Source organism: Annulohypoxylon truncatum (assembly GCF_022578515.1).
Source record: "Annulohypoxylon truncatum strain CBS 140777 unplaced genomic scaffold F4807scaffold_5, whole genome shotgun sequence".
In the NCBI taxonomy this organism is placed as follows: Eukaryota; Fungi; Ascomycota; class Sordariomycetes; order Xylariales; family Hypoxylaceae; genus Annulohypoxylon; species Annulohypoxylon truncatum.
In genome coordinates this window covers 1,086,637-1,107,758 of record NW_025953791.1, presented here as the reverse complement: position 1 = coordinate 1,107,758, position 21,122 = coordinate 1,086,637, and the positions used below count along the sequence as shown (strand labels likewise).

At 46.9% G+C, this 21,122-nt stretch overlaps 7 protein-coding genes and 1 non-coding gene across 8 annotated transcripts; 5 read left to right on the top strand and 3 right to left on the bottom strand.

The window, feature by feature from the left end:
* The first annotated feature begins 4,696 nt into the window (after positions 1-4,696).
* Positions 4,697-7,004, top strand: F4807DRAFT_413159 (uncharacterized protein). The gene is made up of 2 exons (XM_047996845.1): positions 4,697-5,548; positions 5,603-7,004. The coding sequence occupies exons 1-2, from the start codon at positions 4,963-4,965 to the stop codon at positions 6,553-6,555; spliced, it is 1,539 nt and encodes a 512-aa protein (XP_047857692.1). The 5' UTR covers positions 4,697-4,962; the 3' UTR covers positions 6,556-7,004.
* Positions 7,005-7,177: 173 nt separating this feature from the next.
* Positions 7,178-7,283, top strand: F4807DRAFT_t29. The gene has a single exon. It is a non-coding gene; the product is annotated as a tRNA-Ser (tRNA).
* A 1,409-nt stretch (positions 7,284-8,692) lies between these two features.
* F4807DRAFT_413156 (uncharacterized protein) lies at positions 8,693-10,671 on the top strand. The gene is made up of 4 exons (XM_047996844.1): positions 8,693-9,384; positions 9,463-9,515; positions 9,572-9,659; positions 9,722-10,671. The coding sequence occupies exons 1-4, from the start codon at positions 8,996-8,998 to the stop codon at positions 10,320-10,322; spliced, it is 1,131 nt and encodes a 376-aa protein (XP_047857691.1). The 5' UTR covers positions 8,693-8,995; the 3' UTR covers positions 10,323-10,671.
* Positions 10,672-11,529: 858 nt separating this feature from the next.
* F4807DRAFT_471628 (uncharacterized protein) lies at positions 11,530-12,368 on the top strand (the record flags this gene model as incomplete). The annotated part of the gene is made up of 1 exon (XM_048002939.1): positions 11,530-12,368. Exon 1 carries the CDS (start codon positions 11,592-11,594, stop codon positions 12,366-12,368), a length of 777 nt encoding a protein of 258 aa, XP_047857690.1. The 5' UTR covers positions 11,530-11,591.
* Positions 12,369-12,517: 149 nt separating this feature from the next.
* On the bottom strand, positions 12,518-14,229 carry F4807DRAFT_312921 (KR domain-containing protein). Its single transcript, XM_047995086.1, has 2 exons — positions 13,544-14,229; positions 12,518-13,467 (listed from the first exon to the last, which is right to left on the bottom strand). Exons 1-2 carry the CDS (start codon positions 13,754-13,756, stop codon positions 12,598-12,600), a joined length of 1,083 nt encoding a protein of 360 aa, XP_047857689.1. The 5' UTR covers positions 13,757-14,229; the 3' UTR covers positions 12,518-12,597.
* A 25-nt stretch (positions 14,230-14,254) lies between these two features.
* Positions 14,255-15,474, bottom strand: F4807DRAFT_312920 (uncharacterized protein). The gene is made up of 2 exons (XM_047995085.1): positions 14,474-15,474; positions 14,255-14,414 (listed from the first exon to the last, which is right to left on the bottom strand). The coding sequence occupies exons 1-2, from the start codon at positions 15,400-15,402 to the stop codon at positions 14,288-14,290; spliced, it is 1,056 nt and encodes a 351-aa protein (XP_047857688.1). The 5' UTR covers positions 15,403-15,474; the 3' UTR covers positions 14,255-14,287.
* Positions 15,475-16,473: 999 nt separating this feature from the next.
* Positions 16,474-18,245, top strand: F4807DRAFT_457253 (uncharacterized protein; the record flags this gene model as incomplete). Its single annotated transcript, XM_048001011.1, has 5 exons — positions 16,474-16,743; positions 16,801-17,017; positions 17,080-17,468; positions 17,530-17,906; positions 17,981-18,245. 5 exons carry the CDS (start codon positions 16,474-16,476, stop codon positions 18,243-18,245), a joined length of 1,518 nt encoding a protein of 505 aa, XP_047857687.1.
* Positions 18,246-18,383: 138 nt separating this feature from the next.
* F4807DRAFT_413152 (NAD(P)-binding protein) lies at positions 18,384-19,658 on the bottom strand. Its single transcript, XM_047996843.1, has 2 exons — positions 19,134-19,658; positions 18,384-19,053 (listed from the first exon to the last, which is right to left on the bottom strand). The coding sequence occupies exons 1-2, from the start codon at positions 19,434-19,436 to the stop codon at positions 18,559-18,561; spliced, it is 798 nt and encodes a 265-aa protein (XP_047857686.1). The 5' UTR covers positions 19,437-19,658; the 3' UTR covers positions 18,384-18,558.
* Between the last annotated feature and the right edge of the window lie 1,464 nt (positions 19,659-21,122).

Below are 21,122 nucleotides of genomic sequence, written 5' to 3'. Positions count from 1 at the left end.
CACTCTCGGGTTCTGGGGACATTTTCATGGGCCATGACCCGAAACAAGGAAGTACCTAAGTGCTTCAATGGGCTATACTAGATGGCTAGTTAGTACTAATAAATTGTCTCACTTTCCATGTGTCTCCTGTCTGGGACGTGACATCTAATCCTTTTAGATGCTCCTCGCACATTGCAGAGATCAACAACCAAGCAGTCTAAAAACAAACCCCCAGGAGGAGCAAGATCAAGCTAAGGCTAGTGCATCATGGGGAAACTGGGGTCTCCAAACCGGACTTGGAGCACATGAAGCGGGGAACTCGTGGGGGTGAATGATGGGGAGGAGATAATCGTATGGGGAAAACTGAGAGAGCTACCCCTACGTAGGGGTAAGGATTTGGGCCCCGACGAGTATTCGGCTGGCAATAATATCCAATCTACGACCCGCGTTCGAGATCTAGCATAGATGATCTACGAAGGGTTACATGCCGAAATGGGACCTCGATTGCCGGTTTAGGTCTCACTGGTGAAAAAGCTTCCTTCATAGGTACATACGACCCGGGCTGCTGGAAATGCTGATCATCGCTATTTTAACCCATTGGCTGACATATGTACTGTGATCCAGAGCTTCATCTCATAGGTGAAATTTATAACAGTCTATGTCTGGCTATCGCAGGCTTCTAGGCTTACTATGAATCTGCTTGCTGTAAGTCACGTCTAGCGAGCCGAAATGGCACGATGATGTATAGCGGCGATGCACATCGACAAGTAGACCTTTACTCAGCAAAATCAATGTCGAACCTGCCGTCAATTGTAGTTCATGATGAATTTGTGCTCAGCGAAGGCTGAGATCACTAAGATAGCCAGAAATGGAAGGTGATGGTTGACCTGAACCCTGGTGCTTACACTATGAACTCTGTGCTCGACCGTACCGCGTGATGAAGTCGGTTTCGATGTCGAGAACGCTGATCTAGTCTATGGCCCCAACAGAGTTATAAGAAAGTAAAAAGTTCCTTCGCAATGGAGCCTTAATATGTCTCCTAGAAGCATGAATACTTCATCGCAAGGCATTCGATTAAGATGGAACACACTTGAATACCTAACCGTTACCCTGGCAACTGAAATCCTGATAGTTGCGACTTGAATCTCTTCATTTCGCGAACGCCGGCATCTATGGCAAGTGAAAGACCATCGATAGAAGTGAAAGGTTCACGAGTGCCACCCAGTCTCAATGCCCTAGTGTGTTTCTTACGAGCCTGTCTTAGTGCTTGGTTCAGGCGAACAAGAAGATCAGAGCCTTGTTCTAAGCATGTTTTTGGTAGGTAACAGCACGTTGGTATTTAACTGTTGACAATAGATGGAATATATACTGCTAGTAGCACATTTAATAGGTAGTATTAAGTTATTTAAAGAAATGGGCGGGCTGATAGCGATGGAAAAAGTCACGAACAGGCCTGTGATCTCAGTTACCGATGCATATCTAGGATGATGCTAGTGGAACTTTACCCCTATTTATGGTTAGGAGCAGGATTCCAACAGGTTCACGACAACGTACAAACTTTGGTTGGATGGCAAGAAGTCAGCTGCTAGAAATATTCCCTTGACCGTAACCCATCCGAGCCTGGTGTGCCGCGTGGCGAATGCGACAGCAGGTCCGGGATAGATCCAGGAACGTCAAAGTCACTTTCATCAACTTCGAAGTTTCGGCCCTATCGGATCAACGCAGGATGCGTGAGGTGAATAGCGTTCCCGCTCTGCCGCCCGCTATCCCGCAAAGACCAAGGATTAACGAATATCCCTTTTATTTTATTAGAGCTTCGTGTTATTGAATAAGTCACTTGAAAATGGGGGATAGAAAAGATTTGGCATAGCTATGCTGGGTGAGAAGCCATCTCATAACGTCAATGCAAACTCACATCTCAATGCTTGCATGGACGTAACATGGTACCTACACAGATCGACGATCGATCAAGTAATAGCGTATGACGGCAGGACGGGTCCCACAAGGAAAGGCTGGCAGAGCGATCGACGCTGCATCTACTAACATTGCGTGCTAGTCTTGTCGATGGTCTAATTATCGACTTTGACGATTGCCATGTCAGGAACTATGCAATTGGAGAGGCGAAATATAGACGAACGAAGGTCGATGCCAGGTACAGCGACACAGAGCATCTCTAATTCGCCAGATTTCCTTTACCTTGAATTTCGCCCGATGGAAAATTCTTTCCTTTTTTTCCAATTTTGTGGAGTAGCGGCAAGCTTCGGCCTACCTAGGCGGTGGATCAAGGGCGTATTCCTTCACCGATACAAAGTAACAAAAAAAGGATCGTGAAGGTGGATATGGTGTGGAGAGGTGAGACGATCAAGGAATAAAAAGTTTCATGAAAATATTTTCAATAAAGGTCAAGTCAAGGAAAAGTCTTGAGCTCGTGACTCTAAATGGGTCCCGAGTCTTAAGGTCGACTTCCAGGTTCGGCGAGCCCCGCTGCCCCACCTGATTACTGTACGTACTAAGCTCCAGAGAGAAAGAACAAAAATTTCCCACGGCAAGAGATGCCTTTAGAGGACGCCTAAAAAAGCTTCTAGCACTACCGTAGTACAGTTTTACCCCATACCGGTAGGTACGAAGTAGCCCTAGGAAATATTTTCACTTCCAATTATTAGCATCATAGATTCTCCTCGACTAGAGCAGCCCTAGAAGTCCATCGATTTCTTTCATCTCGGCGTTCGGTATTACTAGATTATTATCACATAAAATTCATGTACACGTTTCGAAATTGTCGAGCGCCAACTGCGAAAGAGGAATTCAGAATCATGGTTTTACGTATTTCTTTGCCGTCGCTTTCCTTGTCTCCATCACTTCTAGAACCCGTTTTAGAGCACTTACGCTTCCTTCGCTCAGTCCCGCCGGCCCCCGATTTGGTATCGGATGCGTCGCGGTGGATCTTATTGGGTAACCGTCGAGTAACATAGCCCACTAATCGACGGATCGTGGTTCTTCTATGACCCTCTAGTGGTTCCAGATGGCCATCGTACGGTTCTCAGTCAATCTACCCTTTTCACGATGGCTTCGCTCAAGTGGGCCCATGGAATTTTTTTCTTTGGCTAGACGAACAAGCTATGCTCAGCCTTTAGGAACGCGCCACGGTCCACGAATGTGTAAAGCTTCTGTCTCTATCTTAAACGAGTCAAGTGTGTGGATGGCCCGAGCTCATGAGTTTGTCCGGTGTTTTGATAGCCAACGTTGTATAACCACATCTGATGAAGGCGTCATCGTCAGTATATGCGAGGTCTTCGGTACATTGCGATTGTTTGTTTGCATTGCCAACTCTCTAACCAATATCACATCAGCTGTTACGTCTTAAGAGCTAGCCTTATACGGTGACTTTCCAATTCCATCCGATCTGACAACCCCGGAATTGCAACAATGCGCACAGGGCTGATTGCGGCCCCCTTTGTCTTCATCGATATTATGTTAGTAAGTATGCACGAAATATAGATGATATTGTTGTTTCCTTGCGCCAACAACGAGAATTTCAGATTTCTATGTCCAGCTGAGATGTACCTTAATACCTAAGTACCTGATGTATCGAGTAAGCATTATGCCTCTAAAAAATATTAATTTTAGTGGACCTAAGTATCCCCTGATCCTAGTTTTCAGGCGACCTTACGTAAATCCGGCGCCCCTAGATGGAGTGTAAGCCTCAGGAACGAGACAAAAGAATAACCGCCAAAGGAAAGAGGTAACAAATCAGTTACAGGCGTTCGAGTACGTGCTCAGGTACCCTAGGTACCCCTTGTCTGCTTGTGACCTTTGTGGCATTTGTGGTACCCGGTGCATGGAGTTGGAGGGCCTTGAACGCTGAAATTTGTCGAGTTTGCGCTGTAGCTACAAGGACCCGGCCCCAGTCCGCCTCAATCCATGACACATAATTACTTGATGGAAAGCTCTGGAGAAAGCATGATGTGAAGGAACCTATTAATTACGCCAGCTACATAACATCACGACTGCCCATAAAACTTACGGAGTTTACGATGGAAAGTTTATTGCTAGTTAAGCACGCAAGCAGTTGTCGACAAACGCTGAACTTTTGAATCTATTATCCACCCTATCATCATCTCACTACCACTTACACGATCTGCCCCGCGATTCAACCAAGACACTGGATATATCACATATACCACAACGCAGAATAACTTCACGAACAAACAGTTTCTTTGGAGTACACAGGAGGATATTATCGATATTCAAAGTGTTATCAACGAGTTTTTGAGCCGCCTTCCTCATTACTGTTCCATCACGATACGGCCGTTGCGCACAGCCAACGCTTGTCATCATAGCCAATCAGAGCCGGCAACGAATCTCGAACAGCCCGAATCGGGATACAAACAATATTCACCTTCAAAACAAACTCGACGTTGGCTGCATAGAGGCGAAGCCGCATTCCGGAAATCGGAACATCGAAGAAGTCGACGAAGAATCATAAAGAGCCAACTGGACGGTTTCCAAGGTTGTCGAAAGAGTCATCAGCCGAACTATTATTTCCTTCCATACGAGTCTGCCACATATCTAACCAGCTAGTTGCATTAGCTGTTTGTATACGACTCAGCCATATCCCGGGCATCGCATCAGCCGACTCGATATATTTTTTTTGGTGGCAGGATTGGGTTGCATTACGCCATTGCCCTGAAATTAGGCGTAATTCCCCAGATTTTCCCACCGTTGCACGAAGAACCGGCTGGCGCTTGGATGCATTAGCTACAAGCTACACGCTAGACGCTAGAAGTTACAGCGAAATCGCAGCTGCGCTTTACAACAGCACCTCGCCAACCACCAATCCGAAGCTAATATTAGGCCAGACCAGGCCCGGCCAGCAGGGTCCAAGAAAAGGAACCTTAGTCACAAGACTACCAAGAAGAACATCGAAGAATTAAGGAAGAAGGATCCACAAGGTCTTTTTAGACCTTTAGTCATCGGTTCAACATGCCACACCGGGTAGTGGATTTTTTCCGGTCTTCCAACGACAGCATTCACAATATCAAGGCCTCGGTACAGCGGAGGAGCAACCCTAACTCTCGATCCGCCTCCAGAGAACGGCCTACTCGCCACTCATCTGCCGCTTCTTCGGTGCTTGAGGACATCACCGATCACAACACGCAAACCCCGGTTTACACCGCACCCCCCGTAAAGATGGCCGAAGTAAAAGACAAGCTGAAAGAAAAGGAGTCGCATGCTCATCACCGCCTAAGCTTTCCAAGCTTGCATCTCGGTGGTTCCAAGGCATCTAAAGAACAGCCCCAAAACCCAAATGCGTCGCTCAGCTGGAAAATTGAGTCGCCCCCTGCAGTAATGCACGGCGAGCCGGAAAACAGCACAGGCGCATTGGTTTCCGGGCAATTATTACTGGACGTCAAGGAAGAGGGCTTCGAAGTCGACAATTTCTCAGCCAAATTAGAGATTCATGTCGTGCAGAAGAGGCCATTTACAGGTCACTGTCAAAGCTGCTCAACCCAAACGAAGGAGCTAAAATCTTGGACGTTCCTGAGTGAACCCACAATCCTCTCCAAACGTAAGTCTCCTTTTTCCATCTCCGACACCGGCACCCGACTCACATCACATTTAGGTATCCATGAATTCCCATTTTCCGTCTTGTTAGACGGGCATCTACCTGCATCGACTGACAACCCAGTCGTCGCTATCCGGTACGACTTCTCTGCCGAAGTCACACCAAGGATACCCGGCCCTGCAATTAAGCTCTGTAAGAGCATAGATGTAAAGCGATCGCTACAGGTCCCAGAACTACCACATCACAGCATCCGCATCTTCCCGCCAACCAACATCGCAGCCAGCGTACACTTCTCCCAGGTTATGCATCCTGTTAGTACCAATCCGGTTACACTCCGCCTTGATGGCATTGTCAAGCACAACCTCGAGGCCAAGAGCGTTGAGTACTGGAAGCTCAAGCGCCTCTCCTGGAAGCTAGAGGAGAACATGGAAATCGTAGCACCAGCCTGCGATAAACACGCGCCGAAGGACCCGGAAACCGGTCTCTCTACCAAAAAGGGGGCTAAGCGCACAGACTCCCGCGTTATTGCCCACGCTGACATGCACACTGGATGGAAATCGGACTACTCACCATCCGGATGCATTGAGCTGGAGATCCAGTGCGCGCTACCTCCTTCTACCAAAGCTGCCTGCGATCTGAAGAGCGAGGACGGAATAGAGGTCACGCATCAACTCGTTGTGGAGATGGTCGTGGTCCAAGAGTATGCGCCCATCGGCCATCCTAAGCACATCACGCCTACTGGTGTGGCCCGTATCCTACGTATGCATTTTGGTGTGGTGGTTACGGAGCGTGCGGGCCTAGGCGTCAGCTGGGATAATGAGGCCCCACCTATCTACCAAGACGTTCCCCCAAGTCCGCCTTCCTACTCTTGCGATATCCCCTACGAAAGCGTCGAGGATCTGAGCCTGAGTCGGAGAAGCGCGGAGTCTGGAAGGACGGCAAGTCCGGCTTATGAAGGGCCGGCGCCACCAACACCACCAGCATCAGGAGCCGATGATGCCTCGCGCTAGGAGACGCGGGATCGGAGGCGATGCACAATTGCGAGATGGATGTCGGAGACTTGGCGGAGGAGGAAGAGGAAGTAATACCGGTTACGACCGCAACCCTTTTTCTTTGTTGTAAGGGATGCTTTTTGAGAACGAATTATACCCCACTAGCGATGCCCCCAAGGACGGGCTAGGCTAGAGCGCTACTTGCATTGGGAGAGGAAAATTTTGGGACGCGAGGATTTAGATTTGACTTTTTACTTCTAAGGACATCTCAGTAACGGATATTGTACCGTACGTGAATTGGGATGGAATGGGATGGAGTTTGAAGACCAATGGTCTGGTCTGAGGTAAAATATGGATGGGAAAATTGAGGGTTAGGCATACCCACCTCATAGCTTACCGCTTGCTAGGAATGGCTGCGACGACGCAATTGATAGCTAATATTAATGGTCAGAATGATATGATATGAGTAATTTTGAAATGACATCGTGAAGAAACTGTGAGTTTGCAATTGTTAATGACTTAGACCGTATGAATAGATGGGTTTGGTGTGCGACGTGTTCCCACGTTCAAGCGGGCCCCTGACTCCATCATGTAATTGATATATTAGAGGTATGGATCCGCTCTCAGGGGGAGTTCCCACGGCACTTTGGCGGAGTGGTTAACGCGATGCCCTGCTATAGGCTAAGTCATTAGCAGTAGTGTAGGCATTCCCTTCGGGGGCGTGTGTTCGAATCACACAGGTGTCGCATCATCTTCTTTTTTCAATTTTCGTTAAAGATGTAATGTTAATTACATCTTGAACCCATATCGGGCAGCTCGGGATAGGTCATTGGCAATTATATATATGAAACCATAAAAAATTTACTTAAAATTTCGTTTTTCTATCGTTCTTGATTTACCTGAACAATGCGTTTGGGATAGGAGGAACTCCGGGAAAACATATTCCAACTCAGGCGGAAGTCTCTGAGACAGGCGCAAATAATCGACGTTAAGGGGTTGGGAGATGAAGAGATGAAAGGCATAAAAAACGGATGTCTACAGGCACCTGAGGAAAAGGGCTCTAGTACGAGTAGGTCTTCGTAATGAACTTCCCTATACTAGATTGCGATCGGAGGATACGAAATAATAGTTATGGCAAAGAAGGATATTCCTGAGGAAACTCAACCGTAAAGTTGATGAAACCATCACCAGATCGCCTATTAGGGAGAGCGCTCCTGATAAGCCCTCTCATTGATAATTTTGGTACATGTCGATTCAAGGGAAACCCACATCTTCTCGCAGTCCAGAGAAAACGCAGCTCGGATCTGGCTAGAGAATGAAGAGATACAAAGCGTATCATAGCTAGACTTGGAGCTCTACCTAGATGAGTAGGTACCTACTAGCCCGGACGATTTTGAGCTGGCCATAATATTGCCCTGCATCGAACACGCAGTCTTGTGTGGCGGGTCTCCCCCTCGTTGATTGATTTATACTTGTCTTGGATCACTGGCCACGGACCTTCTCATTGCGTTGAGATGCTTGTTCCGCTCGAATCCCCAGAGAAGTCGCAGGAAGTAGCTTAACGTACGTACCTATTCACAATAACCGGCTGCCAGAGCTATGGATTTTGTTCTAACCGTCAACAGGCTCTAATACCGACCCCCGGGGTGTTGTGGTGTCGTCGTAGTCACTTGGCTTCCCGACAAGAAACCCATTCGAGAATTACATGTAAAAGTACAATAAGCCAAAAAATCAAGCGCTCGGCGAATAGATATTGTTAAGGAAGGAAGGAAGATAGAACATGAGTTTTCTGGTGACATTTTGACCCCTTTTTTGCGTGAAGCATTGCTGTCCCATACCTAGAAGATCGAGGGTTTGGCTTGATGGGGCGAATAGGCCCCGTGCATTGTTAAGATGAAATTCCTATGAACACAGAATAATACTGACTCGGTTACAGTAACTCAATTCGATGAACTTGCCGTTGAAAAGGAATGATAATTCAAGTGTGTCCGTATTATATAAGCCGGTAAATAGTTACATAATCACCACTCCACTGCTTATGTAATCAAAAGCTTTGAAGTCTTAACCAATCAATCTTCTCACAATAAGAATAGGTACTACGCGGGGTAATCTCAGCATATGCGTATAGGTACCTAGGAGTAGGTAACACTTGCATCTTAAATGGTGATCGTTTCGTATAGAACACTTTGAAACTTGAAAAATAATAAAATAAAAAATTCGTTCAATCGCGTACTGCGTATGAAATGCGGGATGTGTAATAGGAGGGCGTCAAGGTAACAGTTCACTTACGCCCTTTGCGTAGTCGCTTAACTCCGATTGCGCCATCCCCCTGGCCTAAGTCGGCAGCGGTGAAATTGAGGCGGGGAATTGCATATCTAAGTGTATCAGAATTGACACCATTCAAGAGTTCGGCGTCATTCATTCAAACGCTCCTCAATCCCAATCTCAACATCGAAATATGAGAAATATCCTACAGGAAAACCCATCAGGCACCGCTGTCGTGGAGATGGCGTCGAACAAGGATCTAAAAGGGCACAAGCTACTATTACTCGTGCCCTGGGATCCGTCCGCGGAGTACATCGACGGGTTGCATAAATCGTTTCCCGGCCTGGAGGTCATTCACGCCAATTGGGACACGTGGAAGGAGAGCTCATTGCCGAGTCAGATCAAGGAAGAGGATTGGAAGACCGTCACTATTCTTCTCACAGGCCCGAAGTTTCCTACCAAGGAGGCGGCGCCAAACCTCAAGCTAGTCCAGCTCCAGAGCGCGGGCGCAAATTACATCTTGAACAACCCGTTGTTCACCGATACGGATATTGCTTTTTGCACCGCCAATGGCGTCCATCCGTAAGTTTTATTACGCTAGAGTATTGTTTCCATCAATTGGGTATGATCTAGAAGCTAACATTGCTTTATCTGTGATAGACCTCAGATCTCGGAGTGGGTCATAACCACTTTCTTAGCCTTTGAACACCACAGTAGGTTCCTTTCGACATGAGAATCTTGTAGTGAAAACTTACCTAACCGCTCACAGTTCCACGTTTCCTTGATAACATGAAGGAACACAAATGGGAACATAGCTTCGACGACTCGGACACCCAAGACGCCGTCAACCAACGAGTGTAAGTTCTTATGTACGACCCAAAGGGCAGTATATGAACACAAAATTGACGGTGTCCAACAGAGGCATCTTCGGGTATGGAAGTATCGGCAGGCAAGTAGCGCGGCTTGCCAAAGCCCTCGGAATGGACGTCTACGCCTACACGAACAGGCCCAGACCCACGCCCGAGTCACGCCGGGATAATTCGTACATCGTGCCCGGCCTAGGCGATCCAGAGGGTGTTCTACCATCGAAATGGTTCTCAGGCACGAAACCAGAGGAAGTTATCGAGTTCCTGTCCTCGGATCTCGATCTGCTGGTCCTCGCAGTGCCACTAACGCCTCAGACGAAAGGGCTGATTTCCGCTCCGCAATTGGAGGCGCTAAAGAGGAAGAAGACGTACGTTGTCAATATCGGACGAGGTCCGGTCATCAACACGGATGACTTGATAACAGCTCTCAACGAAAACTGGATCCGGGGAGCTGCCCTAGACGTTACTGATCCCGAACCCTTGCCAAAAGGACACCCCTTATGGGATGCGAAGAACATAATCATCACGCCGCATGTCAGCGGTAACTCGACGAGCTATAATCGCCGCCTGTTAGATATCCTGAACATTAATCTTCACAGACTAAGCGAGGGCAAGGAGTATTTGAATAGAGTAAGCAAGTCAAGAGGATATTAGGTAGACTTTTGCAAATAGACGGAGCAGGTGTGTATCTTGTTAGTCAAAAAGGAGAAAGGAAAAGTATCTAGCAATGTAGAAATTCGGCATCTAAATGCAGAGTGATCTTCAGAGGGGCAATGCGAAACCTAGCCAATCATAATTAAGCTTTTGTGGACGCTAGTGGACTTTAGAGGCTGCTAAGCACTATTTAGGGAACTGGGCCACTAAGGTAAGGCGCCGCACAGCTCAGATACTGGATGCTTCATATTGGATGATAAGACTTTGGCCTACGAGCAAATGTGCGAGACTTTTGACTTATACTTTCGTATGAGTCTCTATTATGTGGAAGAAGTTGTGTAGAAGAGCCTTTCAAAAGTTTTTTTCCATACACTAGCCCCTGTCAGATTTGGCAGCCACTTGTTAGCTGTTCCGTCAGCTGCCCCATCAACTGCAACTCTAGCCAAATTAGACCTTAAGTTTTAATTGATTATTTCCCCTTACAACTAACTCAAAAAGCTTGAATTGTAGTACTGACCTATATAATGAGAACTGGATGAATAGTGCTTCTCGTAAGTTCTACGAAATAAGTGTCGATATAAGCTGTAGAATCTTTACTTAAAGTTAGTAGGGTATTGAGATAAATCGGTGATATTGCAGCTGGTGCCAAGATTAACAGGGGCTGATGTATGGAAAAAACTTTTGGAAGGCTCTTCTGTAGGTAGGTATTGAAGGGCCTAATACTTCCCTGGTCGGCCTATAGACATAGAGGGAGCTCCTTAGACGCACGAGGATGTGATTGCAGCAAGATGACCTTGGAAGCAGTGATCTTGGGACAAACATGCCAGGCTTGCATCACGACAGGTAGTGCGGTCAGCAGGATTAAAGAGGATTCAAGCTCCCGACTAGGTAAACTTAGCTGGAAAATGATCCCAAAATTATCTCGAAAGTTTGCAATTGCTAACTAGGTCCCTAGATAGACTTACTATTCATGCTTACATAAGTACCTATTATGACTCTCTACCAGAGGCGTGAAAGTCTCAGCAAATAGTCTTCAATGTCAGATCAATAGGCTGAACATAATATCAAATATAAAAAGTCAAAGCGAGCCACGAAGTTAAGTTCCCTAAACCGCATAATACCTATAAAATAACAAGTATTTAAGGTGCCCCAATGATCCCAAGAAGAGAGTCCTCCTCAGACACTTTCCTATCCAAGAAGACATTTTACACGTCAAGTATCCTAAATTTCACGAGCCAGATTCCTTCCTTGCAACATTGCTAAGAAAAAATGGGTCCATCATCGCGGAAAAGCAGCCTAAAAGCTATGAGTCGTTCTCTGATGATGGGAATGTTGACGCTACCACTACTTGTCTCCGGTTCAGCAATACCTACCTCATCTGGGGTTACACGAGGCCTCCTATCCAACAACAACAACACGGCACCGCACAACGTGACCCTTGACACCGCCGAGCCTCAGTGGATCGCCTCTGATCGGGTCCAGATGCTAAGAATCGTCATCAACGCCATCAGGAAGAATCGCGCGCTGGGATGCAAGCCTATCGACCCGGAAGACATCTACGACCGAATGGAACGGTTCACTAAGAAGGAGATCCGAGGCGACGAGACGTGGGCCCGGGCGCTGACGAGGCTCGTTCAGTACAAGATCTTCCAGCAGTCCATCCCGGGCGACGCGGACCAGGCCACGTTCGCGACCATCACGGCTACGATCCGGGGTTTAAACGACGAGATCTCGGAGCCCGCTTCGCTTATGGGGGGTTTCCCCCGAGTCCTGGACGCGCTCGATCCTATCCTCAACGACATCTGCAACCAAACGGAAAGCAGCAAGGTTGACCGACGACTTCAAGAGATCGTCGACATCGTGCAAGTTGGGCTCCACACGCCGTTGCCGCCTCACCAGGCACTATCACCACCTCCCCTATGCCATTGTCTAGTCCATGGCAACTCGAACAATGGTACAGAATGCCCAAAGGCAGCGATTATCAATTGGAACCCCAACAGAGTGGGCGGTTGGGAATGTCTCTGCGTCGAGGAATGTCAAAAGTGAATAGATCAGTTCGTCAAGTCATACAGACCTTCCACCTGACTACCTCTAACCTATGGAGATACCTACATAGGTAGACACTCTAGACCATACTAGCTTACGCTAGGAATAGAGGAATGGAGGGTCGGTCTACTTTGACGAACCGAAATAGATTTTAGCGCATCAAATAGATTGAATTGTCAGCAACCTAAGATGGTAGCCTATGGTGGTCTTAGCCATCAGCTCTTAACTTCTATTCCAACTGAGAAAGAGATGTGTCCCTCAGTGTCTCGAGATTGCTTATCTTGTCCAATAAGACTAACATAGGAATGTCGACCTTCATGTTTTGGTAGAACCAGGTCCTAAACTCAGCTGCTATCATGCTGTCCATTCCATAATCAGCCAATGGCTTCTTTGCGTCAACATCCTCATATTTCATGAGCACCAAATTTCCAAATCTTCGTCTTATGCAGTCTAATACGGATTCTGCTAACGTCTTCCCTTGATCCAATTCTTTCATAACCCCGGCTGGGAGCTTTCCACTGTGGCTAGGCGATTGAGTTAATTGTTGCCCGTCTAGGGCGTTGGCAAGTAGACTGGCGCGCGGATCGTCCCAAGCAACATTTGTGCCATCGAAGCCCATTTTGCGTAATCGTTTAAGGCCAGACGCCTCCATACCAGTTAGTAGATGTGCATTAGCGAGTAAATCATAATCATCGTGAGTACTCGCGGTAAGGCTACTGGATAATGCAAGATCTATGATCTGGAGCAACTCGTCCGAATCTAGTGCCTGGATCCCTTTACGTAGAAGGAGGGCCTCGATTTCTGGGTTGTCATGGAGATACCCGACCTCGGAGATCATGCCAAGTCCAATCGAGACACCCGGTATCCCTTGACTACGCAGGTAGCGAGCGAAATGGTCAAGAAAATGGTTAGCGGAACAATAGTTGGACTCCGTGGCAGTACCGACACTTCCAGATACAGATGACGTGAGAAGAAAGAAGTCGAGTCCGAGGTGCCGACCCGTCGTCTGGAGGCTGTTATACAAATTCCATGTCCCCTGAACTTTGGGATCTATGCCGATGTGCCAGCTCTCATTAGACATGTCAGAGAAGAGCGATTCCTATAGATAATTAGTCAAAAACCCATCCACTCATGGATGGTTTCAAGCCAACACCATCATTAGCTTTTATGCTCACCTTTAGCCCCATGGAGGCCTGAACAACACCACCAATGTCTCTCTCGGTCGCGGCAATAAGTCTCATCGCATCTTTTGGGTTGCAGACGTCACCTTTGATCACGACGCATTCAGCGCCTAAGGTTTCAAGATCTTGAATCAAATCGCGCGCTGTAGATTTATCCAATCCTGACCGACCAAGAAAAGCAAAATGTCTGGCACCACGAAGTACCATCCACCGAGCTAGAGTTCGACCTAGCCCTCCCAAACAGCTAACTATGATATACGCCTTGGCACTATTAAGACGTGTGGTGTACTTCGGTAGTGAACATTCATGAGGGAATCAGGGGTTTCGAGGTTTAGCACAATCTTGCCGATCTTGTTCCGGGAAGAGAAGCGCCTGAATGCTTGAGCCGCGTTGGAAATGTCGAAGACTTCTAGGTGATCTGGCTCAGCCAGTTCCCTTCGCGGTAAAGATCTAGGACTTTAGATAGCAGCTCCTTTCAAAGCATCCGATGATGCTCCTTGTGGCTCATATAAAGAGAGCTCAAGTTGAAAGCAGTGAATGTAATACTACGAAGAAATTGCCCGGCCTCTATACGACAACCGGCTGAGAGGTCCGTCTTGCCCAACTCGACGAAGCGGCCGAAGGGAGCAATACAGCGCCAGGTTGCATGCAAATAACAATGACGCATAAAAGGCCTATGATAGCCTTCTAGTAGGACTAGAGCTAGATCTCCTAGATTACGATCGTATCCGCATGTCCTTACCGCCTACTCTTGAGAGATTGAATAATGTCCGCTGCACCTGAGAATGTAAACTCTCCCATCAGTTCATCCCAAAGGGATGCTGACACACGCTCGCCCTCCGAAGTGTAGATAATTGGTGCTAAACTGCACAGCTCCTTGTCAGCATTTTGCTAGTGGCCCCTTTAGTTGCTTGGGTTACTTACGGTTTGAGCGTACAATCTTCGATGTACTGACCGTGTACTTCCTCTCCATGGTTTACCACAGCATCGACAATTGTGCGGGCACCAACTGCTGCAGAGCGGCCGATCAACCGGACATAGACTGCAAAGACGAAGCCGATAAATGTACCGGCCATATGGCGTTGAAGTCCAGAACCATAGCAGAAGCCTGGGTTTGCCGCATCGATGGTAACTGCAGATGACGGTACGCGCTTGGCTAGCTCAACCAATGCCAACTGGGCTAACAACTTTGATCTGCCGTATTGTTCCGGAACCTCGAAGTTATCAACCTTCTTCTTGAGAACTGGTAGAATGTGACTTTCTTTCCTCTCTGGAAACTTGGCCCATCCAGCCGTGTCGCTCGAAACAATGACGATACGGCCTGGACTAGATTTGGTGCATGACTGTTTTGGCTTCATGATCGGGAGTAGAAGTATCGCCAAGAGTACTGTCGAAAGACAATTTACCTGGACGCTCTCTTCGTAGCCCGTATTCTCATTGAAGTTCTCCGCTGTATGATAAACGCCAGCATTTAGAACAGCAATGTCTAGATGTTCGATAGAATTTCTCGCGCGTTCGGAAAAAATGGTCACGGAGTCGTATGAGGACATGTCGAGCTTCCAGACTTCAATTGCATCCGGTTTCAGGTTCCTACCTGATACGAGATTCTGGCGGGCTAACTCTCCTTTTGATTCATCGCGTACACCTAGTATGAGTTTTGTCAGACCTAAATCTAGAAGCTGGCGAGCACATTCTTGGCCGATGCCAATATTGGAACCTGTGACAATGGCTGTCTTTCCGCTGAGGTCGACTTCCCGCCTTGAAGTCGGTCGAGGCGTCACAAAGAGTTGGCGATACAGGAATTGGGATACGCTAGCCTCCTTTTCCGGCGAAATGTCGAAAGTAACGGCCATGATGAAACTATAGAGGTCGGGATTAGGAAGTTGTTGACTTAGTTGGTGTTGGTGTTGGTAGGTAAACTAACAGTAGGGCTCAGAGACATCAAGTAGGTATCGTTGGTCCCAATCGCATATAGTGAAAATATGGTCTTAAAGGGTCACGGCGATCAAAGACATGCCGAACAAACACCCGAACAGAAACGTAATGTGGTGGCAAATAACAAGTGTTGAGGTTACACACGGTACCTTAGTACATATTTAAGAGTTACTTCGGTGCATACCTGTAGGTACCTAGTTGATAGGCACATGTGAGATAAAAGGGATAAAAGGCAGGCACTAATAGGCCTAATAGGAGTCGAACCTAAAATACCTTTTATTCCTTTACCCAGTATCTATGTGCAATTCTAAGCAGTATATACTTACCTGTAGGTATTACATACATTTAGGTAATTGATGAATGTATGAGCTATCACATCCAGTTATGCACGTCATGTTGCGGGTTATATTTTCGGTGGGGTCGTCCGTATAGACGCAGATTAAGTGTGTCAGACTTAACTACTTATTAGGTAGAAAGTAGACAGCATTCAGAACATTGAATGCAACAACTGTCACTCAGGATCAAAGGGCTGATTTGAAATAGCGAATGAGAGCGATTAGCTACAACGAATACATTAGAAAGAATATGGGATACAACTTTGCTAGCCTATGGTAAGCCAAGCTTTTAATAGGGAATCCAGCCGCACACGGGAAGTCTTAAAGGAAGTTTTGGAGATCTGTGATCTGCTGCTCGATCGGGCTGAGAAACATGGCTCATGAGGATCATCATGCTTTTAGAAATGCTGGAATAGTAATCATTCAAGGCGGCTCTTAGCTGCTCCGTGAAGCCGCTTGTATACAATGGCTATTCATATTTCGTTCTGAGGGCTTATTACCGGCCCTCATGGGTATCGCGAGCGAAAGAATATATAAGGCTAGTGGTAGAGCATTGGCTAACTTAGATCTGGTGGTATGGTGAGACCTGGAGGCGAGCAATTCTCATATCTACGCTTAGAATGATCATATTACTAGTTAATTTAAGACATCAGCATGAAGTTCGACTCGGTGTTTGCTAGAACCCGACGCATGTGGCTCTGGCTTTGGTTCATTCCAGTCTACGCTGCTGTAGTTAGTGACCTGAACGCGCTTGACCTCAAAGCCCTACTCACGGATGAGGATATTCATTGGGCATCTAATACTTCTATATCGTTCCCAGATGTGGGGGGCTTCGCCAACGTTACTGAACGATGGACGGTGTTCAAACCCCCAACTTATCTCGCCGCTATCAGCCCTGGAGCCGAGGCAGACGTAGTCAAGAGCGTAAGTGATACTACTCAGACACCCGGGAGGAATTTCAATACTAATATTGCATACAAGGTTAAAATAGCGCGATCGAATAATATTCCCTTTCTTCCCACAGGTGGCCGCCATGGCTACATAACGACCCTAGGGAATATTCAAAACGGGCTCGCCATTGACCTAAGCCACTTTAATTCTGTAAGCTTAGATGATCGCACAGGAACTTTAACAGTTGGCGGGGGCACCCGTGTAAGAGATTTCTTAGATATTGTGTACAATGCGGGATTTGAAGTTCGTAAGTGAAAAGAAAATTCTGTTCGCAGAGATCCGCGCAGTCTAACGTATCTCATATAATAGCAATTGGATCTTGTTCATGTCCAGGTTACGTTGGGGTTTCGATCGGAGCCGGGATCGGAAGATGGCAAGGCCTCTACGGCTTAGTGACCGATGCCCTTCTCTCAGTTCGCCTTATAACTGCGGACGGGCGCCTAGTTGAAGCGTCTGAGGATACGAATGCGGACCTCTTCTGGGGCATCCGGGGCGCCGGTGCAAACTTTGGAATCATCACGTCCGCAACTTTCAAGCTTTCGAGGCCTGTCAGTGGCGGTCAGATTACAAATTTCGACTTCATTATCCCGGCAGAACTAACCAGCGACTATTTCAACGCTCTACAATCTTTCAACGGATCACTGCCATCTAAGCTTGCGACGGTTACTGCAATAGAGTACAATGAAACCATTGGCGAGGTAAGTCTCAGAATATTGGTACCTAATATATGTCTGCCCTATCCGCTAATCAGATTATCAGCCACAGGTAATGGCTAACTGGGTGTACATGGGCCCCAAAGCTGAAGCCATGAAAGCAGTTGTGCCAATATTAAATCTCAAACCTCCTATTACCCAGATCACGAACGTGTCTTGGAATAAGTTCCTATATGTTGCTGGGTTCGGAATGGATGTGGGCCTTTGCGATAATGGTTTGGCCCGTCGCATCTACTCAGCTAACGTGCTAAATCTCTCTGCGCCAACCTACGATATGGCGTTTAAGAAGATGACTACGTTTTTCAACGACTACCCTTCGGCACGTGGTAGTGCTGTCACATTTGAGATATTTCCCAATCAAGCAATGTCATCTGTGCCTAACAACGCAACTGCATACCCTTGGAGAGATGCCCTGGGCAACATGTACGTGGCCAATTGTACTGAATCAATCCTCATGTGTAGGATATCATCGCTAATAGTTTACATTTATCTCATAGGATAATCCAATTCATCTGGTCGGGTCAAGCCTCTAGCGACCTCGATGGAAGAACAAGCGTCCTAGGCCGTGAGCTTCGCGATGACTTTGTAGCGACCTCAGGTTACCCCGGCCTCTCTGTTTATGTCAATTATGCATATGGAGATGAGACGATTGAGCAGATTTACGGGTCAGAGAAACTACCCCGTCTTGCTGCATTGAAAAAGACGTGGGATCCTGATAATGTCTTCGCGTACAATATCCCCCTACCAACGGAATACCCCTAAACTTTGGTCATGAATGAAGACCTTGTACGACACATATAGACGCTTTCATCGGGCGGTATCGCCCCTATAGCTTAGACTTATGTTACACTAGCCAACGTAGATGAATGCCCAATTCAGAGTTCTTCATTCACTGTCATTCTCAAGACGTAGTACCGAACGAGTGCAATACGCAAAGTGCTAAGAAATCACCACCTACATGCCTGAGTAGCACATAACTTGAGATGTTAAGATACAGCCATTACGAACCATCGTCGCGTCAATTCAATTTCACCTATATTGCTTATTCTCCAATAGTATGAGTACCTAGTAGGTATCAGTAAAAATGTTCTCCCTCAGCGCAGTCCACCCCTTGCTCAACACATCTCTTGACAGCTCCCTCCGGATCCTCGTCACCATCTAGCATATCTAACCAGCAATTCTTGACACCTGGGGCATCGAGCAACAAAGCCGCGAGATATGCGACAGCCGGACGGCTCGAAGTCCCTTCCGCTCGTGGAAATTTCCCTAAGCTCACGTTGCCGGCGGGCTCCATGGTCAACCGCCCCGGGCGGAGGCAGATTCCTGCGAAGTCCTTTCTCTTCTTTCCTTCGACATACAAAACCTCATCCGCCGGAAGCTTGGCTTCGTAGTACCTCTGATAGTGATTTCGCGTTGACTTGAGATACTGCTGCCAATGTGCCTCGTCCACCCAGGGTGCCTTTTTATAGCGGCACCCGATAAAGGATATCATCACGAACTTGGTGATGGAAGGGGTTGCCACTGATGCACGGATAAAATAGATCGCAGCATCGCGGTCGATTGCCTCGGTCTTTCAAAGAGATCAATAGTCAGCATCCACGAGGTTTGATTGGAAATGTGATTATCCATAGGTGGCATTGGCAGTCGTACCCTTTCTGGTGCCCCTTTCCCTCCAGCACCGGCACTCCAGACTACATAGTCGGGCTTCACCTCATCAATCAAGCTCTTAGCTTGCGATTCGCTCTTGACATCCTCGAGGCTGCGAACAAGGACATCCAGTCTGCCGTAATTATTTGCGCTAAATGGTTTCTCTCCGAGCTTCTGTAGATCAGCGACCTGGTCTGGGTTGTAAATGATGCTCGTGACATCCCATGATCGTTGAAGGAGCATCGGTGTTAACAGCCGAGACACTTTTCCATTGCCGCCGAGTAGGAGAACATGGTGGGTCGCCATCGTGAAGTTAGTCTTGAGTTAGTATCTAGGTACGTAATTATTGAGACAGTGAGTGCAAAGGTTTTTGGAGGGAGGATGTAGGAGGTAATGTGTTAATTATATGCTAAGTATGGAAAGCCTGGTCGTCGGTGAAGTAAGGGGCTGTGCCTCCAAGGTGCCCGCTACCTACATAGATGTGTATATACAAAAGCCGATAGCCTTACACCGCATAACCCAGGTACCTATACATATGTTGGCTGTCCTAAGTGAAGTATCGACTTGGAATTGAATATAACCCCGCCTTCAATAGGTATTGTGTAACATTGAATCTATTTGACGTAGGTATGTACCAACGTACCTGATACTTAGCACCTACAATAATAAATACATACATGTAGGCAGGTGCATTTAGATTAATATCTCAGGTAGTAGTACCCGGTAGCATGCCTATCATGTCTAAATCCAATGACCCTATACTGAGTTCCACTTTGAATCAATTTAAATTAGACTGTCCTGCCGTACTACGGATACCCTAAGGGAAGATTTTTGAGCACATCCGGTAGGGCTGGCGTTCGTAGAGACTCAAGCGTCCCCCCCTATAATTTTAACTCCGAGACCCTCGGAACTTAGGCGTCCCCGGTAAGTCATCGCAAGTAAAAGCTGAAATTCCCTTAAATAAAGTCGATGAGGCCTAGGTAGGTAGTTAAGTACAAATATTAGCTGAGGCCTTTCGACATGATGGAACCTGGAGCAATTAAGGATTGATATGACTGGTCGCATTATGTTAATATTTTCCAGTGCATGTGCTATCAAGGGCGGGATGGCTAATACGACAGACTCTAATTTAGATCGGGGTGGATTCCTTACCTTACGTATAGTACAATACCTACACGAATTCAGGTGCTTCTTGGAACTATTACAGCCTTGCTACTGACCTTCTCGCCTACACTATGGATGACCTACCCTTCTTCGTCAACAAAGACATCAAATTCAACAAACTTCTCGAAATGCCTGATGTTGCAGTTGGCAACCCTGATACCGAGTCTTCCAAGATCATCGCTGGCGACTCTCTTACAGCCGGGAAAGGGGCGACAGCAAGGTTCACGATGAGGAGGATACCTTGAGGGCAACAAGTCTAAAATGTACTTGAGTTTATATGGGGAAGTGTACTTTAGAGTAGGTCTATACACAACTTGCCTTGATTTGATTTCGAATCCGTCTGATTAGCCGTCCCGATCAAGAGTCCCATCGTGGTGGGGCACGCATCTCACCATGAGCAGAAAATAAAAGTACCTAGTGGAGATAACACGTTTTTAACATCACATCTGAGACGATGCCAAATACTGATACGATTAGGTAGCCACTATGGTGACTCAAAAACATAAGCTAAAGGCCAGTATTATATTGTAATATGCGTTTATTCATGGCCATCATTCATTATCACATCGAGTAACATCCGTAACGACCTGTTGTCTATGATTGAGTTTTATGGTAAATTCAAGCGACCTAGTCTGTTGCGAACCTAGCTAGACCCTTGCTGAGTTTTCGAGATACTATAATCATCTGCTATGAGGTAGGTAAATTACTACCTACCTAGGTAACCTCTGTTGTATTATACCCAGCCTTGAATCATTGTATCCAACTCCTTACCTACATACCTATAGACCATTATGGGAAGAATCAATACGTAGACCTAAGAAGAGACAA